This window comes from Neovison vison, chromosome 1 (genome assembly GCF_020171115.1).
Source record: "Neovison vison isolate M4711 chromosome 1, ASM_NN_V1, whole genome shotgun sequence".
Taxonomy (NCBI): domain Eukaryota; kingdom Metazoa; phylum Chordata; class Mammalia; order Carnivora; family Mustelidae; genus Neogale; species Neogale vison.
This window is the reverse complement of record NC_058091.1, coordinates 230,812,977-230,830,389: the sequence shown is the minus strand read 5'-3', so window position 1 is coordinate 230,830,389 and position 17,413 is coordinate 230,812,977. Positions and strand designations below refer to the sequence as shown.

At 40.9% G+C, this 17,413-nt stretch overlaps 1 protein-coding gene across 8 annotated transcripts in view; it reads right to left on the bottom strand.

Moving 5' to 3' along the window:
- The window catches only part of ANKRD55 (ankyrin repeat domain 55), a 537,753-nt gene that overhangs the window by 75,876 nt on the left and 444,464 nt on the right, over positions 1-17,413 (bottom strand). For 6 of the 8 annotated variants that reach the window (XM_044224520.1, XM_044224529.1, XM_044224545.1 and 3 more), the window contains 2 exons: positions 10,692-10,782; positions 979-1,071 (listed from right to left, as the gene is read on the bottom strand). The exons of 1 other annotated variant lie outside the window; for it this stretch is intronic. In XM_044224520.1, coding sequence (XP_044080455.1) covers positions 979-1,071; positions 10,692-10,749 — 151 coding nt within the window. In that variant the 5' untranslated portion in view covers positions 10,750-10,782. The remainder of the gene's footprint in view (positions 1-978; positions 1,072-10,691; positions 10,783-17,413) is intronic. One more of the 8 variants, XM_044224570.1, reaches the window with a different exon arrangement.

The following is a 17,413-nucleotide window of genomic DNA, read 5'->3' as shown; positions in this document are numbered from 1 at the left end:
GTGCGCCAGATTTCATCCTGTACATAAGGATGGCACAAGAGAATTAATGATGAAACTATTAGAGGTAATAATAATAACTGATTAGGGACGCCTGGGTGGCGCAGTTGGTTGGACGACTGCCTTCGGCTCAGGGCGTGATCCTGGAGTCCCGGGATCAAGTCCCACATCAGGCTCCCAGCTCCATGGGGAGTCTGCTTCGCTCTCTGACCTTCTCCTCACTCATTCTCTCTCACTGTCTCTCTCTCTCAAATAAATAAAATAAAATCTTTAAAAAAAAAAAAAATAATAACTGATTAAATTAGCAGATTTTAAAATCAGTATAAAACTAGATAGTTCTTTGTAATAAATAATATAAGCAGGAAAATCAGTCCTCCTTACACAGAAAATAACTCATTATAATGAAAATATGAAATGCCCAGGAATAAATATTTAAAATCTAATTGAGGAAAACTACAGAATTTTGTTGAGCCATATAACAGAAGAGTTTAATTGATGGAGATATATGCCATATTCCCAGAAAGGGCAAGCAAAATAGGATGATAAATTTTAATTAGTATTACAGATTCATTTGTAAGTTTAATGTCATTTCAATAAAAGTTACAATAGTTTTCTGGGGGATCAGGGTCAGTAAAATGATACTACTTTTAATTTGTAAGAACAAATGGATAACTTTATGCTTTAAAGATTTATTTATTTATTTATCTGACAGACAGAGATCTCAAGTAGGCAGAGAGGCAGGCAGAGAGAGAGAGAGAGAGGATGGGAAGCAGGCTCCCCGCTGAGCAGAGAGCTGGATGCAGATGCTGGGCTCAATCCCAGGACCCTGAGATCATGACCTGAGCCAAAGGCAGAGACTTTAACCCACTGAGCCACCCAGGTACCCCAACTCTATGCTTTAAAGAAGAAAAAAAGAATATATTTAACTATTGGCTCATCTACACAGAATCTCTCTAAAAGAATACATAGGAAACTGCTTACATGGTTTTGCTTTGTGGCTAGGAGAGTTTGGCAGGGTGGGAAAGTCTTCATTGGTTACGGCTTTATACCTTGAACTTGTATTAATGCAGCATTCTTCCAAAAGCAAAAAGAAAACAAAAAATGAGTAAGAATATTCAATAAAATTGAAAGAAAAAAAAAGAGTACTGAGGGAGTTTTCCTCTATCAAATAGTACAACATAATAAAACTATTAAGTTTTTAAAAAATGACATTCTGGAGTGATATGAAGTGTGTAAGCCTGATGATTCACAGACCTGCACCTCTGGGGCAAATAATACATTATATTATAATATTTTATATTATTTATATTATAATATTATATTATAATAAAAATAATCTTTAAAATCTAGCACATAAATAAATAAATAAATAAATAACATTCTGCCTCAAAATCAGATAGATTCCCAGAACTGCGTCGAGAGCCCAGAAACCTGCTTTGCACCAGCATGAACAGTGAAAGCTAGTAGGTAGATTGGCTTTTGAGCGAAGGGAAGAGTTTAATCCGGAAGGCGACAGAACACCGGTAACAGAGGACAGGCAAAGTAGAAGTAGTCCAAGATGTGTGAGCTTTCCTAGAGAATTCATTTCCTTCTGATGTGGTTTTCCTGCCCAGGAAAATTCTGCACCTTCCAATTTCCACAAAAATACAGTGGTGCTATGCCATGTATTCATTACTAAGGAGGAGCCAGCTTAAAGGTTAAGATGTTCTCTTGACCTGGGAAGACCAGTTGTCCATGTGACTTTATGGAAGTCATTTGTAAGAATCACTGGCACTTGTGGAGTGACTCTGGGGCATGTGTAGTCCAACTGCTTAGTATGTATTCATTAAATCTTTAGAACAATCCTCGTTATAACCATCTTTACAACAATCCTAAAACCACCACTAGCCCTCACTGAATGATTACCATGAGCCAAGCATGGTTACAGAGGCTTTGAATGTATTCATTAATTCAATCTAGATAAGCAGTCCTTCGTAGTAGCTTCATCTTAGTTTATAAGGTAGGAAAATGAAGCCGTAGAGATGTTAAACAGCTGGGTCACACAGTAAGTGCTGGTACTGGCCTTGTTCAGTTTGGCTCTAGGACCCATTACAGCATTATACTTTATCCCCATCAATAGCTCTATGTTTCAGTCTTCACATATAAAAAGTGAGGGAGTTGGATTATACACTGAGGTTCCTTCCAATTCCAAAATACGACTGTTCTAAGTTAAAACACTTCCAGGATCCATCCTGAAATTGATTTCCACTCTGACTACCTGAAACCAGATACCTGTGAGCCCGCCCTGACTCCTGTGTTCAGTGGTCATGCTGAGTCAGTCAAGTTGCAGCCAAAATTCTAGCACAGCATTTTTTAAATAGCACTAAGTAATCAGAAGAATAAAAATGTCAATTCAGATGAATTTCAGGTGTCTCTCTCACAGTTCTTAAAAATAAGTTAAAAAAAAAAAAACCTTACAGTAGACTGTGTTCTGATTTACTATGGTGAGTTAAAGAACAAAGAAATGGTCTCAGGGTTATTCACAATCAAACCACAGGATATTGATGTCAAAAAAATTCTTTTTTTCTTTCTATCAAATGCTATTTATGTGTGACCTTGTTTACAGAGCTGGGCTCCCTAAACTGTCTTTTGGAGAAACATCAACAGTGTGCTGCCCAGAACAAATGTGCTGAGTAGGACTATGATAAAGAAACTGGTTTCTTGGGGCACCTGGGTGGCTCAGTGGGTTAAAGCCTCTGCCTTCAGCTCAGGTCATGATCCCAGGGTCCTGGGATCGAGCCCCGAATTGGGATCTCTGCTTCGCGGGGAGCCTGCTTCCTCCTCCTCTCTCTCTCTCTCCTCTCTGCATACTTGTGATCTCTGTCTGTCAAATAAATAAATAAAATCTTAAAAAAAAAAAAGAAAAGAAAAGAAAAGAAACTGGTTTCTTGGGGTGCCTAGGTAGCTTAGTCATTTGGTGTCTGCCTTTAGCTAAGGTCGTGATCCCAGGGTCCTGGAATCAAGCCCCACATCAGGCTCCCTGCTCAGCAGGAAGCCTGCTTCTTCCTCTCCCGTCCTCCCTGCTTGTGCTTCCTCTCTCACTGTCTGTCTCTATGCCAAATAAATAAAATCTTAAAAAAACAAACAAACAAACAAAAAAAAACCTGATTTCTGAAGCTTCTGTGATGGAACCCAAGCCTTGACTTTGCAAATACCCAACTTCTATCACTTCGGCTCCCTAGGTCTTACTCCAGTGTAATCCCAACCTTTTAGCTGCAGACTCGTCTCCCAGGATGCTGGTGCCCCTCTCTGCTCCCAAGGCAGCTGGCTGTGGAGCCACTGGATCAGTGGATCCACTGATACCCTAGAAGAGGTCAGGCTGTCACATGAGCAAAAGCCACTGGTCAGAGTTCATTGCAACTGGACATTCAGCATGGGGTAGCCACTTTAGGGCTGTCAGCTCCCACCAGCCCCACTTGAGGTGCCACTACCTTTCTTTTCCTTCTTGTGCTAGGAGTCATGAAGTGGTGGATGCAGTGAGCTATCAGAGACCACAAAGTTTAATTTTGTGGTGAAGGGAAGTGTGAGGAGGGGTTGGGTTTCAGAAGCTGAAGTTAAACTGGCAGGTTTGCCCTTGTCCTATGGGGTGCCAGGTAAGTCATGTGACCTCAGACAACCAAAGATGGGACATATTGAGGTTCATGTGACATTAACAGGAGTAAAGATTTAAGCACACCACCTAGCACGTGGGAGCTGCTTAATATACCAGTTACTGCTCTTCTTCTGATTAATGATGCTGATTAATATGCTTGGCCTGATTTCCTTTATCTCCCTTTGAAAGCTACTTCCCAGCCCTAGCAGGAAGGGTGAATTACTATGAGTCCATCTTGGTGGCTGAGAAGCTGAGGACAGGCTGGGCTCACAGACTGAAGAACAGAGCCATTTGCGAGCTATACAACACTTGTATTGCTAGAATACAACACTTTTTTTTAAAAAAAAAAGATTTTATTTATTTATTTGAGACAGAGATCACAGTAGGCAGAGAGGCAGGCAGAGAAGGGGAGGAAGCAGGCTCCCTGTGGAGCAGAGAGCCCAATGTGGGGCTTGATCCCAAGACTCTGGGACCATGATCTGAGCTGAAGGCGGAGACTTTAACCCACTGAGCCACCCCGGGACCCTAGAATACAACAATTTTTATGCTGAAATCCTTTTTGTATTGCTTGACTATTTTGAAGAAGGTGGTGTTAATTTTACAACAGAAAAAAAATTCTAGTATATTAAAAAAAAACACTAAGAACTTCTTGATATGTAGAAGTACAACACCTGTCACTTCCAATTACCATTTAAAAAGATTTAAATGATGTTGTGATAACCTGAGATGAAGACATCACCCTGTGGCACTTTGGCTGGAAAGGCATAGTCTAAATCTAGTCATGAGGGAGTGTCAGACAAACCCAGAAAGAGGAACTCACTATGAAAAGAGAGAGAGAGAGAGAGACTCTAATTTCAAAATGTCAATGTCATAAAAGACAAAGGAAGTATGCAGAAGTGTTCCAAAAGAAAGGAAACATAAGACACCTGACAACTAAATGTAATACTTAATCCTAGATGGGATCAAGTACTGGAGGAAATGATATGAAAGACATTACTGGCTCACTAGACAAAATTGGAATGCAGACAGATTAAAGTATATGGACACACATGCATATATATATATACGTAGAGGCAGAGAGAGGCAGAGACTGGGAGATGGGGGACAGAGAGATAGAGAAGAAAGCCAACAATAAAGCAAATTGGGCAAAATGTTAATGTGAGGTGAATCTGTGTAAAAGACAGTCAAGTGTTCTTAATACTATTTTTACAACATTTCCTTAAGCTTGAAATTATTTTTAAGCAAAAAGTTAAGAAAGGATTAGGATGTTATTAAATATTTTACATGTATATTTCAAAATTCTGAGGTACATTCTGAAGTAGAAATATCTCCTGTGTAAAAGGACAGTCTTCCCTTTTCCTCCTCCCCAATAAATCCAATAAAAGCAGATCATTGATGAGCAAGTAACATTTTGAAGTTTCACAAAGAGAAAACAAACTAAGGGTCCTTATTAAGCACACAAATCTATCTATTAGTTGGAAGCTGGTAAGTTTTAGGTTAAACCACCATGATTTTAGGAGATAAATCAGAAGGGCTGAGATCATCCACCTTCTATAGGTGGATTCTCAGAATCACCCAACACTTCACACTGACTGACTAGCAGCCTTCCTGATAGAAGTGTTAGGTGTGACTCCTGGTTGGATGTGGTCGTTCTGCAAGATGGTATGTATCTGCATACTTCTTCTATACCAGTATTGCATGTACATGCATCCAGACCCTCATCTTCTCACCTTGTCTCATATTTGGGGACAGGTGAGATGTTTGTTTCATATGTGTTTGGTAATAATCATAGCTACATGTGTAGTCAGTCATTTCTCTTTCACACTCCATTAAAATATCCTTGCATCCAAATGGTTGGATCAAAGAGAAAAATATGTGAGTATCAGTTACTCAACACAGTTGCTTAATAATTGTTACAGAAATGTGGAGTTAATGAATAGAGATGGTAAGAAAAGCTCAGTGTGGGGCCCCAGCTGACTTCTGAATAAGGGGCTGAATAGAGGATTTGCCTTCTGGAGTTGATCTGGCTTCGATGTGGGACATAATATCAGGGTTAATGCAGGAGACATACGGGACCCAGTTACCTCCATCTGGCTACCATTCCTGGATCTGCCTTGGGATGTATCGCAGGGTAAGAGGTCCCATTCCCCAGGTAGGGCTGTCCTCTAGAGGAGAATCGTGACAATGACACCATATTTCTAATTCCCAACCCGCGGAATTGCTTGCATTTTTCATGGCTCTCTAAGGTTGTGAATGGTAATTGTTTGGATAAAACTAGGCAAGGGCTTCCTTTCAGCTAGGCTCCGAAGAGGTGCCAGGAGAAGACTGGACTATTACAACTTCTCCCAGGAGTTGGTTAATGGGAAGGAGGTTCTTGTGCCAAAGGGACAGCAGGGAAACAAGTAAGGGCGAAGGGCAGGCTTCCAGCAAACTTGTTTGATGAAACTTGGTCTCCAGTGGGCAACAACACTGGAGAAAGAATTCGCTCAACTCTCATTTTCCCTCTGCTCCTCTTCCTTCACCAAAAGAGGGAGAAGGCTAAGCATTTTCCAGAGGCCAAGATATTCTGCTTCTAAACTTATGGATTGATGATTTACCGGCCTATCTTCCTTTATCAGTCTGAAAATTAATCACAGCATTCTCCTCAGTGTTCCTGGGTTTCACTCTAGGCACCCAATCAAGGTTTTTAAGCCTAAAATCATCATGTGAGCCCATATCATTCCCTCTCTGTCTTGTCTCCTTTGCCTGACTTTGCTCTGCTCTCTTCCTAAAACTCGTTGGAAATTTGCTTACTCTTCCTGTGGGGGCATCTGGATGTCACCCAGAATTTTCACTTTTGCTTTTTCAGCAAAGTGCAAATCTGTATACTCTAAATTCTTTTTGTTTAGCATTCCCCTTTTGGATGAAAAGTTGGAAATGAAAACCGTCACATCTGTGTGTGGGAGCTTCAAAAATCCACAACACAACGGAAGAACAGCTTGATTATGAAAATACCGCCTCATTAATTTGAATTTTCATTAATCTCTACTTCTTCCTTAAAATGTAGGGTTGATGAAGGAAGAGTACTGTCTAGATCCAACATGGGTTTTGAAGTCCAGACGATTTATGCTTGAATCTCAGCATTGCCATTTTGTCTGTTGTAACCTTGGGTCAGTCATTACTTTTGGAAAAATTCCCTCCTTGGGGCACCTGGGTGGCTCAGTGGGTTAAAGCCTCTGCCTTTGGCTCAGGTTATGATCCCAAGGTCCTTGGATTGAGCCCACACCAGGCTCTCTGCTCAGCAGGGAGCCTATTTGCCCCTCTCTCTCTGCCTGCCTCTCTGCCTACTTGTGATCTCTGTCTGTCAAATAAATAAATTAAAAATAATAATAATAAAAAATTCCCTCCTTGGTAAAAGGGGGGAAAATAATAGTGAGGCAGATATGAGGGTTAAATGAGCCAGGATACGTGTATGTGGCACAGAGCCTGGGTCTGGTAAGTGCTCAGTAAACCTTTGTTCTTATCAAATGTATTCGAGGTAAAGTACCTGCAGAGGGAAAAGGCAAGGAAGATTCCTGAAGGAGCAAGCTGACATTTTGATTTCATACTTCTGGCCTCCATAACTATGAGACAATGCCTTTCTGTTGTTTTAAGCAACCCATCCTATGGTACTTGCCAGGTAGCTCTAGGATTCTACTGCAGGAATTGAATCTGCACCAGAGTGCCTGGCCCTCCTCCCATTGTCTCAGCACCCTTACCAGTGAAAAGCCTGTGGGGTGGGCCCCAGCCCCCTCAGGTGCCCACAGACACACTGCTCATCAAATGCTTAACTTCCCAGGCCCTGCTCAGGGCTGGGTATAGGCAAGACCCTTGGGACCAGTTGTCCAGCTCCTGTTCTCTCTCTGAGGCCTTGGGTTCCTCCTTCAGGCATCACAAACCTTTTCTTTCCACAATTAGAGACAAGCTTATAACGTAAATCTCTTCAGTTATATAACATCTCCACTGCAGGAAGAACCTTTGTGTTCTGTAGTAAATGATTTTACTACAGGTCCTTTCCTGCATGTGGGCTCTGAGAGGGAAGACAGCCAGAAGGAGCACGTGGGACCAGAAGTGATGTTGCTATGGTGAGAGCAAGAAGCACAAAGCAGGAGTGGAGAGCTCTGAAGACCCAGGCTTCCTGCGTCACAATTTCACAAAGCAAGCCAGAAACACGGCTCTAATTCTTTTGGCCAGTCAGAAAACCAGATCTTCAAGCCTCCCAGCAGCTCTGTCCCTGCACATTTTTCAGACACAGAGATCAGTTTGCCCAGGTGCATGCAAATGGGAAGAAAACTGAGACAGGACATGAGCAGTTGCCCTCCATCCCCATGCCCCTAGCATAAGGAGGCCTCATTCTACCAAAGAGAAATAGAGAAAATAGAGAAAAATGCCATTGGAGGGATTCAGATTTAGCATATCCACGTCATTTGAGCCCGGAAGGTCATTCTGTGTCATATTTTTCAAATGTACAGTGCTAACCGTTCTCTGGGAACCCCATAAACCAGAGCAGCCTGAGCCTTACCACCACCCCATAGTAGACCACCCATGAAGAGAAATTTCTTATTGTTCTGTTGTCTGGAGAGTGAACACCTGGGTCTCAGTCCCCTCTATTACTCATTAGCTGCATGTCTTAATACAAACAGGGCCTGACTTTTATCTCTCTGTGCTTCATTCTTCCCATCGGAGATGTCAGGGGGATGGGTTGGATGAATGGTTTTCAATCTTCATTGTACAGAGATCTTCCTGGGGAGCTTTTGTTAGGCCACACCCCACACCAATTAAACTGGAGATCCAGGCATCAGCATTTTCAAAACCTGTTCATGTGATTCCTATGTGTGGCTACATTTGAGAACCAATGGATTACATGACTTTTAAGATCCTTCCAGATAGCCCGTCTTTCCTCAACATCTGCATCTACTAGAGTTTTTATTTTTCTAAATCTTCAGAATTCACGGAAAGCCCTCAAATAAAGCCAACATTTAACTTTTAGAGAGACGGTCACTTTGTCGTGGTTTGCCCAGCTACACAATATTGGTATTTAAAATCTATTTGATGGTCTAAACCATTATGGCCTTGCATGCTTTTAAGCATTTGTTCTGAGAACTGCTAAATTCAAGCTGGAGATAGAGAAGGAAGAGCCTTTCACATTTGAGGTACTCACAGTCCAAGGTAGTAATAATTATAATAGCAACAATAATAACTAAAGCACCACAATTTAAAGGTTCTTATGGCAAATTAGGCAATGGGACTGGTGTTTTTTACAAATTAGTTTACATTCTCACAACAACCCTGTTAGGCCAGCATTACTGCCTCCATTTTATTGCTGAGGAAAATAAGACCCAGAGAGGTTAGGTAATTGGCAAAGGTCACACAGCTAAGAAGTCAACCTACCATTCCAACCTATGCTATTTCCACTGGACCATATCACCCCTAGAAAGAAAGGATTGAGAACTGGAGATAGAGTTGGCAGGGAGAAGATTAACTTCAATGAGGGAGAGTCACGACTAGGGTGGAGGAAATGCAGTGAATAGCTCACATGAAAGGTGCTAAAAGAAAACGAATGCTACAATTTAATATGTTAACTAGTTAACTTTGTTTGGGGCTCAGTCCTGTAAGGAGACACAACCTTGGAACAGATGAATTCATCATGAAGGGCCAGCTGTTCAGTCGGTCCCAATTTCCTCAAATTCACCTTACAAAATAAACCCACTGTGCTCCTCTTTGCATTGCATAGCTCAGCAATGTCATTTTTTAAGCCAGTATTAGGTCTTTGGATTTAGGCATATTTTCACTTTTGCTGATTGTCTTCAGTGATACAAGACGGACACAGGGGAGGGGATGGCTGTGGGCACAGCTGTATCAGTCACTTTCTCTATGGCGTTCCTCAACCAATGCAGTGTGAAACAGCACATTCTGAAGGTGCACACCTAAACACAATTCAAAATGAGTTCAGAAGTGGAGATCAATCTGTGTGTGTGTATATGTGTGTGGACACCTGTACATACAGTTACTCAGAGATGTAAATGTAAAACTAATATTTGAGAAAGTACCAAACTAAAATAATTCACCCATGAAACCATATGTAGCTTGAAGGATAGTAAACACAGTATGGCCTAAAGCAGGAAAAGGGAAAAAGAAAGAAGCAATGAATTTTCTGAATGAGGCTTTCACCAATCACCATTTTCATGTTGTAGCCAAATCAAGGAAATGACCAAAGAACTTTAGGATCCTGAAAAATACTCACAGGTGGCTGGAAGTGTATCACATATTTTTTTAAAATATTCTAAAAAAAATCTATGACATTTGCAGAGTGGAAATTTCCTGTACATACATAGAAAAGATGCATAATTGCACAAAGGTATTATGTATACGTATATGTAAACACTTCATAAGCAAAATGGATACATATAAACTGTATGGCTGAATACATGCTTTTCATGAAGATGGATTGATTCCACAGCAATCTTTTCATGTGGAAAATGACCTCCACTCTGCAAATTGTGAGTAATAAAGATATATTCTGTCATTACAAATAATAACATAGTGATAAGTCATACCACAACCCTGGATGAGATAATATATCAACTATAATGTAAATCTAGGTAACATCTATTCCTAAAAGGGAATCAAGAAGTATCTCTGAAACTGGAGCAAATGAGATGCTGGGTTAATAGACTGAAAAGAGATATGTGATTTATTCTTTTTATATAACTTACTATAACGTTTTTTGAGAAGATTTGAAAAAAAATCAAATGAGAATAAAGATGATCCTATCTGAAATAGCTGGTGTGCTTGAAACCCTATTTTTAAAATTTGTAGATCGGAATATTTTAACAAGACAAACACACCATAAGCTTATTTTTCCCTTCCAAATGCTTATCAAATAAGAAGTGGGCATTTAGAACAGGTTTTCTGTGTGAAATCCTCTTTACACACACATACACACACACACACACACACTCCTCTTTCCCCTTAGAATTGCAAAATCTCAACTACCGAACTAAAGATGCAAAGAACCAAAGGATGTATGAAAGCAGCGTTTTACCTTTTTGCTGATCAAACACAGATGGAGTGCTGAAATCCATGGTTGCCTGTCTCATCATTTACCATCAGAATGACAAAAAGCATCCAGGTTTCTAGAGAGGGAAAAAGCACCACCTCACATGTTACAGTCAATGTATCAGTCAGATACAGCATCACTCGCCAAGACCTCTGTTTGTGAATTAAATGTGCATTAGAGCTGCAGGTTGTTGTCAAGGCGAACGATGGCAATAGGTAAAATGTTCTTCCTATAATACCTGCCAGAAAAAAGAGTTACTTCTTATGGCTCCATTCATCAGCTATGCTTGTGGGTAATTACCATACACCTTCCGACCCCCAACAAATAAACAAAAAAGCTCAAACTCTAAAAAAACGCCATTTGCAGGGGGCCACCTGCCTTGGATTAGAGCCAGGAAAACACTGGAGGTCGCGGAGCTTCAGCAGCTGGGATGTTGCTTTAAACTAAAAGAAATCTCAATGGGTGAGTGAGGATTCACAGGGCCAGACGGAGCATGTGCAAAGCTGCCAATGCAGTTGGATTCAGCTGTGTTCTTGGTGGAGTGAGAGCTGCATTTGGGTCATGTGAGCAGAGAGTGCCATCTCAATGGAATAGGACGTAAATACTGTAGCAGGAAGCTGCTGGCCATGTGCTATATGGAGTGATTATCGGCTTTCCTGGCTCATCTGCAGCTAGCTTCATTCTCCAAATGACAGGGAGGGTAAGGGGAAGCAAGTGGCATTTGAAAGGTTAGATTTCAAGGCTCAAGAGACCCAGGAAAAGGAAATTAAAACAGTCTGCCATCACAAGGGTGTTCAGTGCAGTATTATCTGTGGTGGAAAAAAAATATATATATATCAGAATATACATCATTTGAGGAAGAGGTGGATAAATGATAGTAAATTCACACTCTAGATTAAAAGATGTGAGGGAAATCTCTCTATTCATCTGGTAGGATATCTCTAATCTATTGTTAAATGGAAAAAAAAGTTTATATTTCATTTGTTCACATTTTTATAAAACCAAAACCACCCACTGTTTATGTAAATATATTTATATATGTACTAAGGAACACCAAGGAAGATGCAGAGAGATACCCACTAAACTGTTAATACTGGTTATCTCAGGGGATTGCAATTAGAGTAATAGATTCCTAACTCCATTCACCATTGTGTTTTTAGTCTTACTATAACAAAGGTCTATTATTTTATATTTGTCATTAAAAATATGATGTGGTAAATTCAAAACAAACTAACAAAGCTCTATACTCTAAATAATTTGATTTTTGGGTAAATCACAGAGCCATACAGCAGGTACCTGCCTAAATGCTATTGAAAATGGTAGTATTTTCTTTTTAACTTTGTGCATGTGCAAATGAAAGCAGAAACCATTTTTCTTCATATATGACCATAATTTGTTGTGATATTGATTGATATAACTTATGACATATATTCTTCACTAGGCAAGCTTCTTTCTTAGCTCTTGCTTCTCGTATTTTCTCACTGCCTTATCATTTATTTTCCATTAAACACATTGTCTGGCCTCAATTCCCTATGGCAATATTGCCACTCACTTTCTCACATCAGCCCCTTTCACCCAAATTCCCTGTGTTCTGTTTATTTAAAACATGAGCAAACCTACTTCTTATAAATCATTATGCAAGATGCGCTCCATAGTAAATCTCTTACATTTCCCGGTGTTGTTTTTTTTTGCATTAGCCATGAAAGCTGAAGTGAGAAGGCTTAGTGGATTGACAAAGTGACTCATACTAGCACATCCTCAGCTAAGGAAAGATGGCTCAAGCTTGCCCAGAGGACTGAGGCAGAACGATTTAGATTAGTTTCCTTCTCACGCATTTGCTCCTTGATTCATCGATTTCTGTGGAAGGATCACCATATTCCAGTCATTTCTATAGGCTCTGATGATGCAGGGATGAGCAAGGCCTCCACACTCAATGTACTTAACACTCTTGGGTGCAACTTCTGCTTCTGGCCAAGGTGGAGTCATAGGAACTGAATTTGCCTATTGTGTAAACAACTAGTAAATTGGGCAAAATATCTGAAACACTGGTTTTTCAGATCGCAGGTAGTGATTCCTGGAAGAAGAGAAACAGATGAGCTGAGTCTGATGGGTCTCCCGCTGACTGCCTAGAGTTTCCAGGCTGAAGTGCAGGGAGGGTGCAGTGGGCTCAATGGTGGTCCCCCAAAAGATGCATAAACACCCTAATCCTCAGAACCTGTGGAAGTGACCTTATTTGGAAAAGGGATTTTTGCATATGAAATTAAATTAAGGATTTCGAGTCGAAATCATCCTAGATTATCTGATTGGGCCCCAAATCCAATGACAAGTGTCCTTAAAAGAGACACACAAAGAGAAGGGGAAGTCATGTGACCAGAGACTGGATGATACAGCCCCAAACCAGGCACCCTTGTAGCCACTAGAAACTGTAAGAGGCAAGAAACAGATTGTCCCCTGGGGACTTCAGAAGGAGCATAACACATTCGTTGCTTGATTGATTTTGAACTTCTGGTCTCTAGAAGCGTGGGAGAACAATTTCTGTATTTTCAGCCAAGTTTGTGCTAATCTATCACAGCAGCTTCAAGAAATTAACACAGAGGACATACTCTCAAAATAAATGCAAAGTCTCTATAATTGTTACATTTCTGCACCCATTTATAACATTACCAAAAACCAAATTAAAATATAGACAATTTCATGTGTGTAAAAGGGCTATGTGGGGCTCATTTTGAAGAAAAGTCAAACAGAGTGGAAAGGATAGGAGTTTGAACTTGTTTCTCATTCGCTTTGTGATTTAAGCAAGTTAAAGAACTTTCTGGGCCCTGGTGCCTTAATCTGTGGCAGGAAAACTCCATTTCCTAACTTGTTAGGAGAGTTACTATTGTTGAGTCCACTTTCCAGGCTTTGAACATAGAGAAAATTCTTGCTATCCAACTAAAACCAAGTGTAAGATAACATTTGGGTGTTTCTTCAAGTACGTTTTGAATAAGGCCCTTATTCAGGCATATGGAGTTCATAAACTCTTATCTGTACTGTACAGAAGAGGTCTCTGTGATTGCAAAACCTGGCCACTGGCTTCCCCTGCAGCTCATCACCTACCACCTTTCTCAACCCTCACATCCAGCCACACTGCTCTCCTTTCTGTTCCATAAACATGCCATGCCCTCTCCTAGCCTTGCAAAACTCTGCTGTTCTGTCCCTCCATTTGGAGTGTTTTTCTCCAGTTCAAAGGTCACCATTTCAGAGAGGCTTTCCCTGATTCCATTATCTACAGTAGTCCTCCAGTCCTTCCTGCCAACAGTCACTTTCCTCTCCAGAATGCTGGTTAGTGGATTTACAATAAGAAATAGCCCTGTCGGGGGACGCCTGGGTGGCTCAGTTGGTTAAGAAATAGCCCTGTCGGGGTGCCTGGGTGGCTCAGTGGGTTAAAGCCTCTGCCTTCAGCTCAGGTCATGATCCCAGGGTCCTGGGATTGAGCCCCGCATCTCATAGGGCTCTCTGCTCAGCATGGAGCCTGTTTCCTCCTCTCTCTCTGCCTGCTGCTCTGCCTACTTTTGATCTCTGTCTGTCAAATAAATAAATAAAATCTTTAAAAAAGAAAAAGAAAAAAATAGCCCTGTCAGGGAAATTGGGCTGCCGTGCTTCTCAGACTACCTGTGGCAAAGGACCAAGTTTTAAAATTTTCAAAACGTCATGGACTGATATGATACATTAATAAAATATGATAAAAATCAATAACAGAAAAATAAAAAGTTTACAGAATGCCAGCCCCAGTTTTTATTATTAGATCAGTAGCCATAATGTTACATATCAATAAAAATAATCGAAACAGGGACGCTTGGGTGGCTCAGTTGGTTAAGTGTCTGCCCTTGGCTCAGGTCATGATCCCAGGGTCCGGGGGCTTGAGCCCCATGCCAGGAGCCTGCTTCTCCCTCTGCTGAAACCCCCCACCCCTCAACTGACTCATGCTCTCTCTCAAATAAATAAATAAAATCTTAATCAAAACAAATGTAGAATAAAAAAATCATTAAAAATGTACACATTGTTCACTCAAAGTACTTGTAGGCATTAATATACTGTGCTCTCCATTGTGGTAGCCCCTAGTCATATGCAGCTACATAAATTTAATTGAAATTTAAAACTTATTTCTTTTTTAAATTTAATTTATTTATTTGACAGACAGAGATCACAAGTAGGCAGAGAGAAAAAGGGGAAACAAGCTCCCTGCTGAGCAGAGAGCCCGATGCAGGGCTCAATCCCATGACCCTTGGATTATGACCCGAGTCGAAGGCACAGGCTTTAACCCACTGAGCCACACAGGCACCCCTAAAAACTTATTTCTTCAATCACTATGGCCCCTGTGATTATATTTTGTCATAATTAAAACTTTTGCTCTTTAAGAAGTGCTTGAAAGATGATGGAAGCACAAACTACAGATAGGGAGAAAATATTTGTAAAACATATCTGATAAAGGACTTGTATCCAGAATACAGAGAATCCTCAAAACTTGGTAAGAGAAAACAACCCCATTTTAAGAAGGGCAAAAATTTGGGGCACTTGGGTGGCTCAGTTGGTTGAAACCTCTGCCTTCGGCTCAGGTCATGATCTCAGGGTCCTGGGATCGAGCCCCACATCGGACTCTCTGCTCTGCAGGCAGCCTATTTCCTCTTCTCTCCCTGCCTGCCTCTCTGCCTACTTGTGATCTCTGTCAAATAAATAAATAATATCTTTAAAAAAAAAAAAAAGGACAAAAATTTGAACAGACATGTCACCAAAGAAGAGACATGGATGGCAACTAGGTACATGAAAAGATGCTCAACATTAGTAATCATTAGAAAAATATGAATTAAAATCATATTTTTTAACGAAATACCACCACACACCTATTGGGAGAGCTTTTAAAAAAGCTAGTAACGCACTGCGTGCTGGAAAGGATGGGGGCTCTCCAGCAGGCTGCAGATGGCCACTGACATCTTGGAAAATAACTCAGCAGTTTCTTAGACAGTTAAACATAAATATGGCTCAGTGATCCAACTCCCTGGCATTCCGTGAAGAAAAATGAAAATACGTGGTTTCACAATACATATGATTGTTTATAGCAGCTTTACTATGACTCAAAACTGGGAACAGTGCAAATGTTCATGAACAAATGTTCATTCGCATGATGATGGAATACTAGTCAGCCATAAAAAGGACAGAAGTACTGATACATGCAACATGTGGACGAATCTTAAGAGCATTGCACTGAGGGAAAGAAGCCAGACACCTAGGGCTATACACCGCATGACTCCCCTTACAAGGCATTCTTGCAGTAAGTAGAGAGACAGAAATCAAAGGAGTGCTTCTCAGGGGAGGGAACAGAATACAAAGCATACAGAGAGAACTTCTGGAGTGATAGAAATACTCTGTATCTTGATCATGGTGATGGTCGCACACTGTGTTCACTTGTCAAATTCGTATAACCCAACACCTCAATGGGTGATTATATAAATCATATCTCAATAAAGCTGAAAGAGTCAACAATACAAATTCTACCTCTATAATTAAACTAACAATGTTATCCTAAATTTAAAGGTACATTTGTTAAAAATTAAACTGAAAATGGCAAGTCTTAAAAATAAATAAGTGCTTATATCAGATTTTTATATACTTTTCGGTAATAGTTGACAAGCTAACCTTAAAATATCACCTATTTCACACTCTTCTACTATGAATTTCCATGCAAGCTGGACGACGCCCAAACAAGTCCACACAATGTTCAAGGAGACAAATCCATCATCACAGGCTTCAAGGCTGGGGCAATGTCAAATTGCTGTAACCGATTCTAAATGATTACATTTATAAGTACTCTCAGTTTTGTACTTCCCTTGTCTCTGACTGATGACAAGCAGTTCCTGGAGGGGCACTAGACTTCTTGTAGTGCAGGTCTACATCCCTCTTCCCTGGGATCAGTGGGCTTCCACACCAGGCTGCTTCTTATCCTTGGTTGCAGCTCAGAGGCCTTACTGATCTCCATATTCCACCTCAAGCAGCAGCCACTTCCCTGCCCCATCCCAGTTACACTTAATACAATGAGCTCATTTTTCCTTCTTACAATTGCCCCTATCTGTCATTGTACTTCGTTAGGTCCTCATTATTTGTCTCCCTCTAGCTGATCTTGTCAGTCCCCAGACTTTTCAATGAAAGCTTCACTTTCAACTTTCAAATGCCTATGTCTGTATTTTGGTTCTAGGGTATTTTTTCAGAATTCAGAAGACCGCTCTGCTAGTTCTCAGGGTAGGTCAGAAGTTCAGGGCTTACTCATGCCCTCCCCAACCAATAGCAGCCCTCAACCAGTGATTCTTGGGAGCCGGTCTATACCCACCAGCTGCATTGTCTTTGGATGTAATGATTCTGCAGTGTGCTGTTTTATGCCATTTCCGTAAGTTTCCCGTTTAAAACTAAGCTGTTGCCACCTGTGTTAACTGGCTTAAGAAGACCAGTTGCTGGGGCGCCTGGGTGGCTCAGTGGGTTAAGCCGCTGCCTTCGGCTCAGGTCATGATCTCAGGGTCCTGGGATCAAGTCCCACATCGGGCTCTCTGCTCAGCAGGGGGCCTGCTTCCCTTCCTCTCTATCTGCCTGCTTCTCTGCCTACTTGTGATCTCTGTCTGTCAAATAAATAAATAAAATCTTTAAAAAAAAAAAAAAAAGAAGACCAGTTGCTGGGTTGC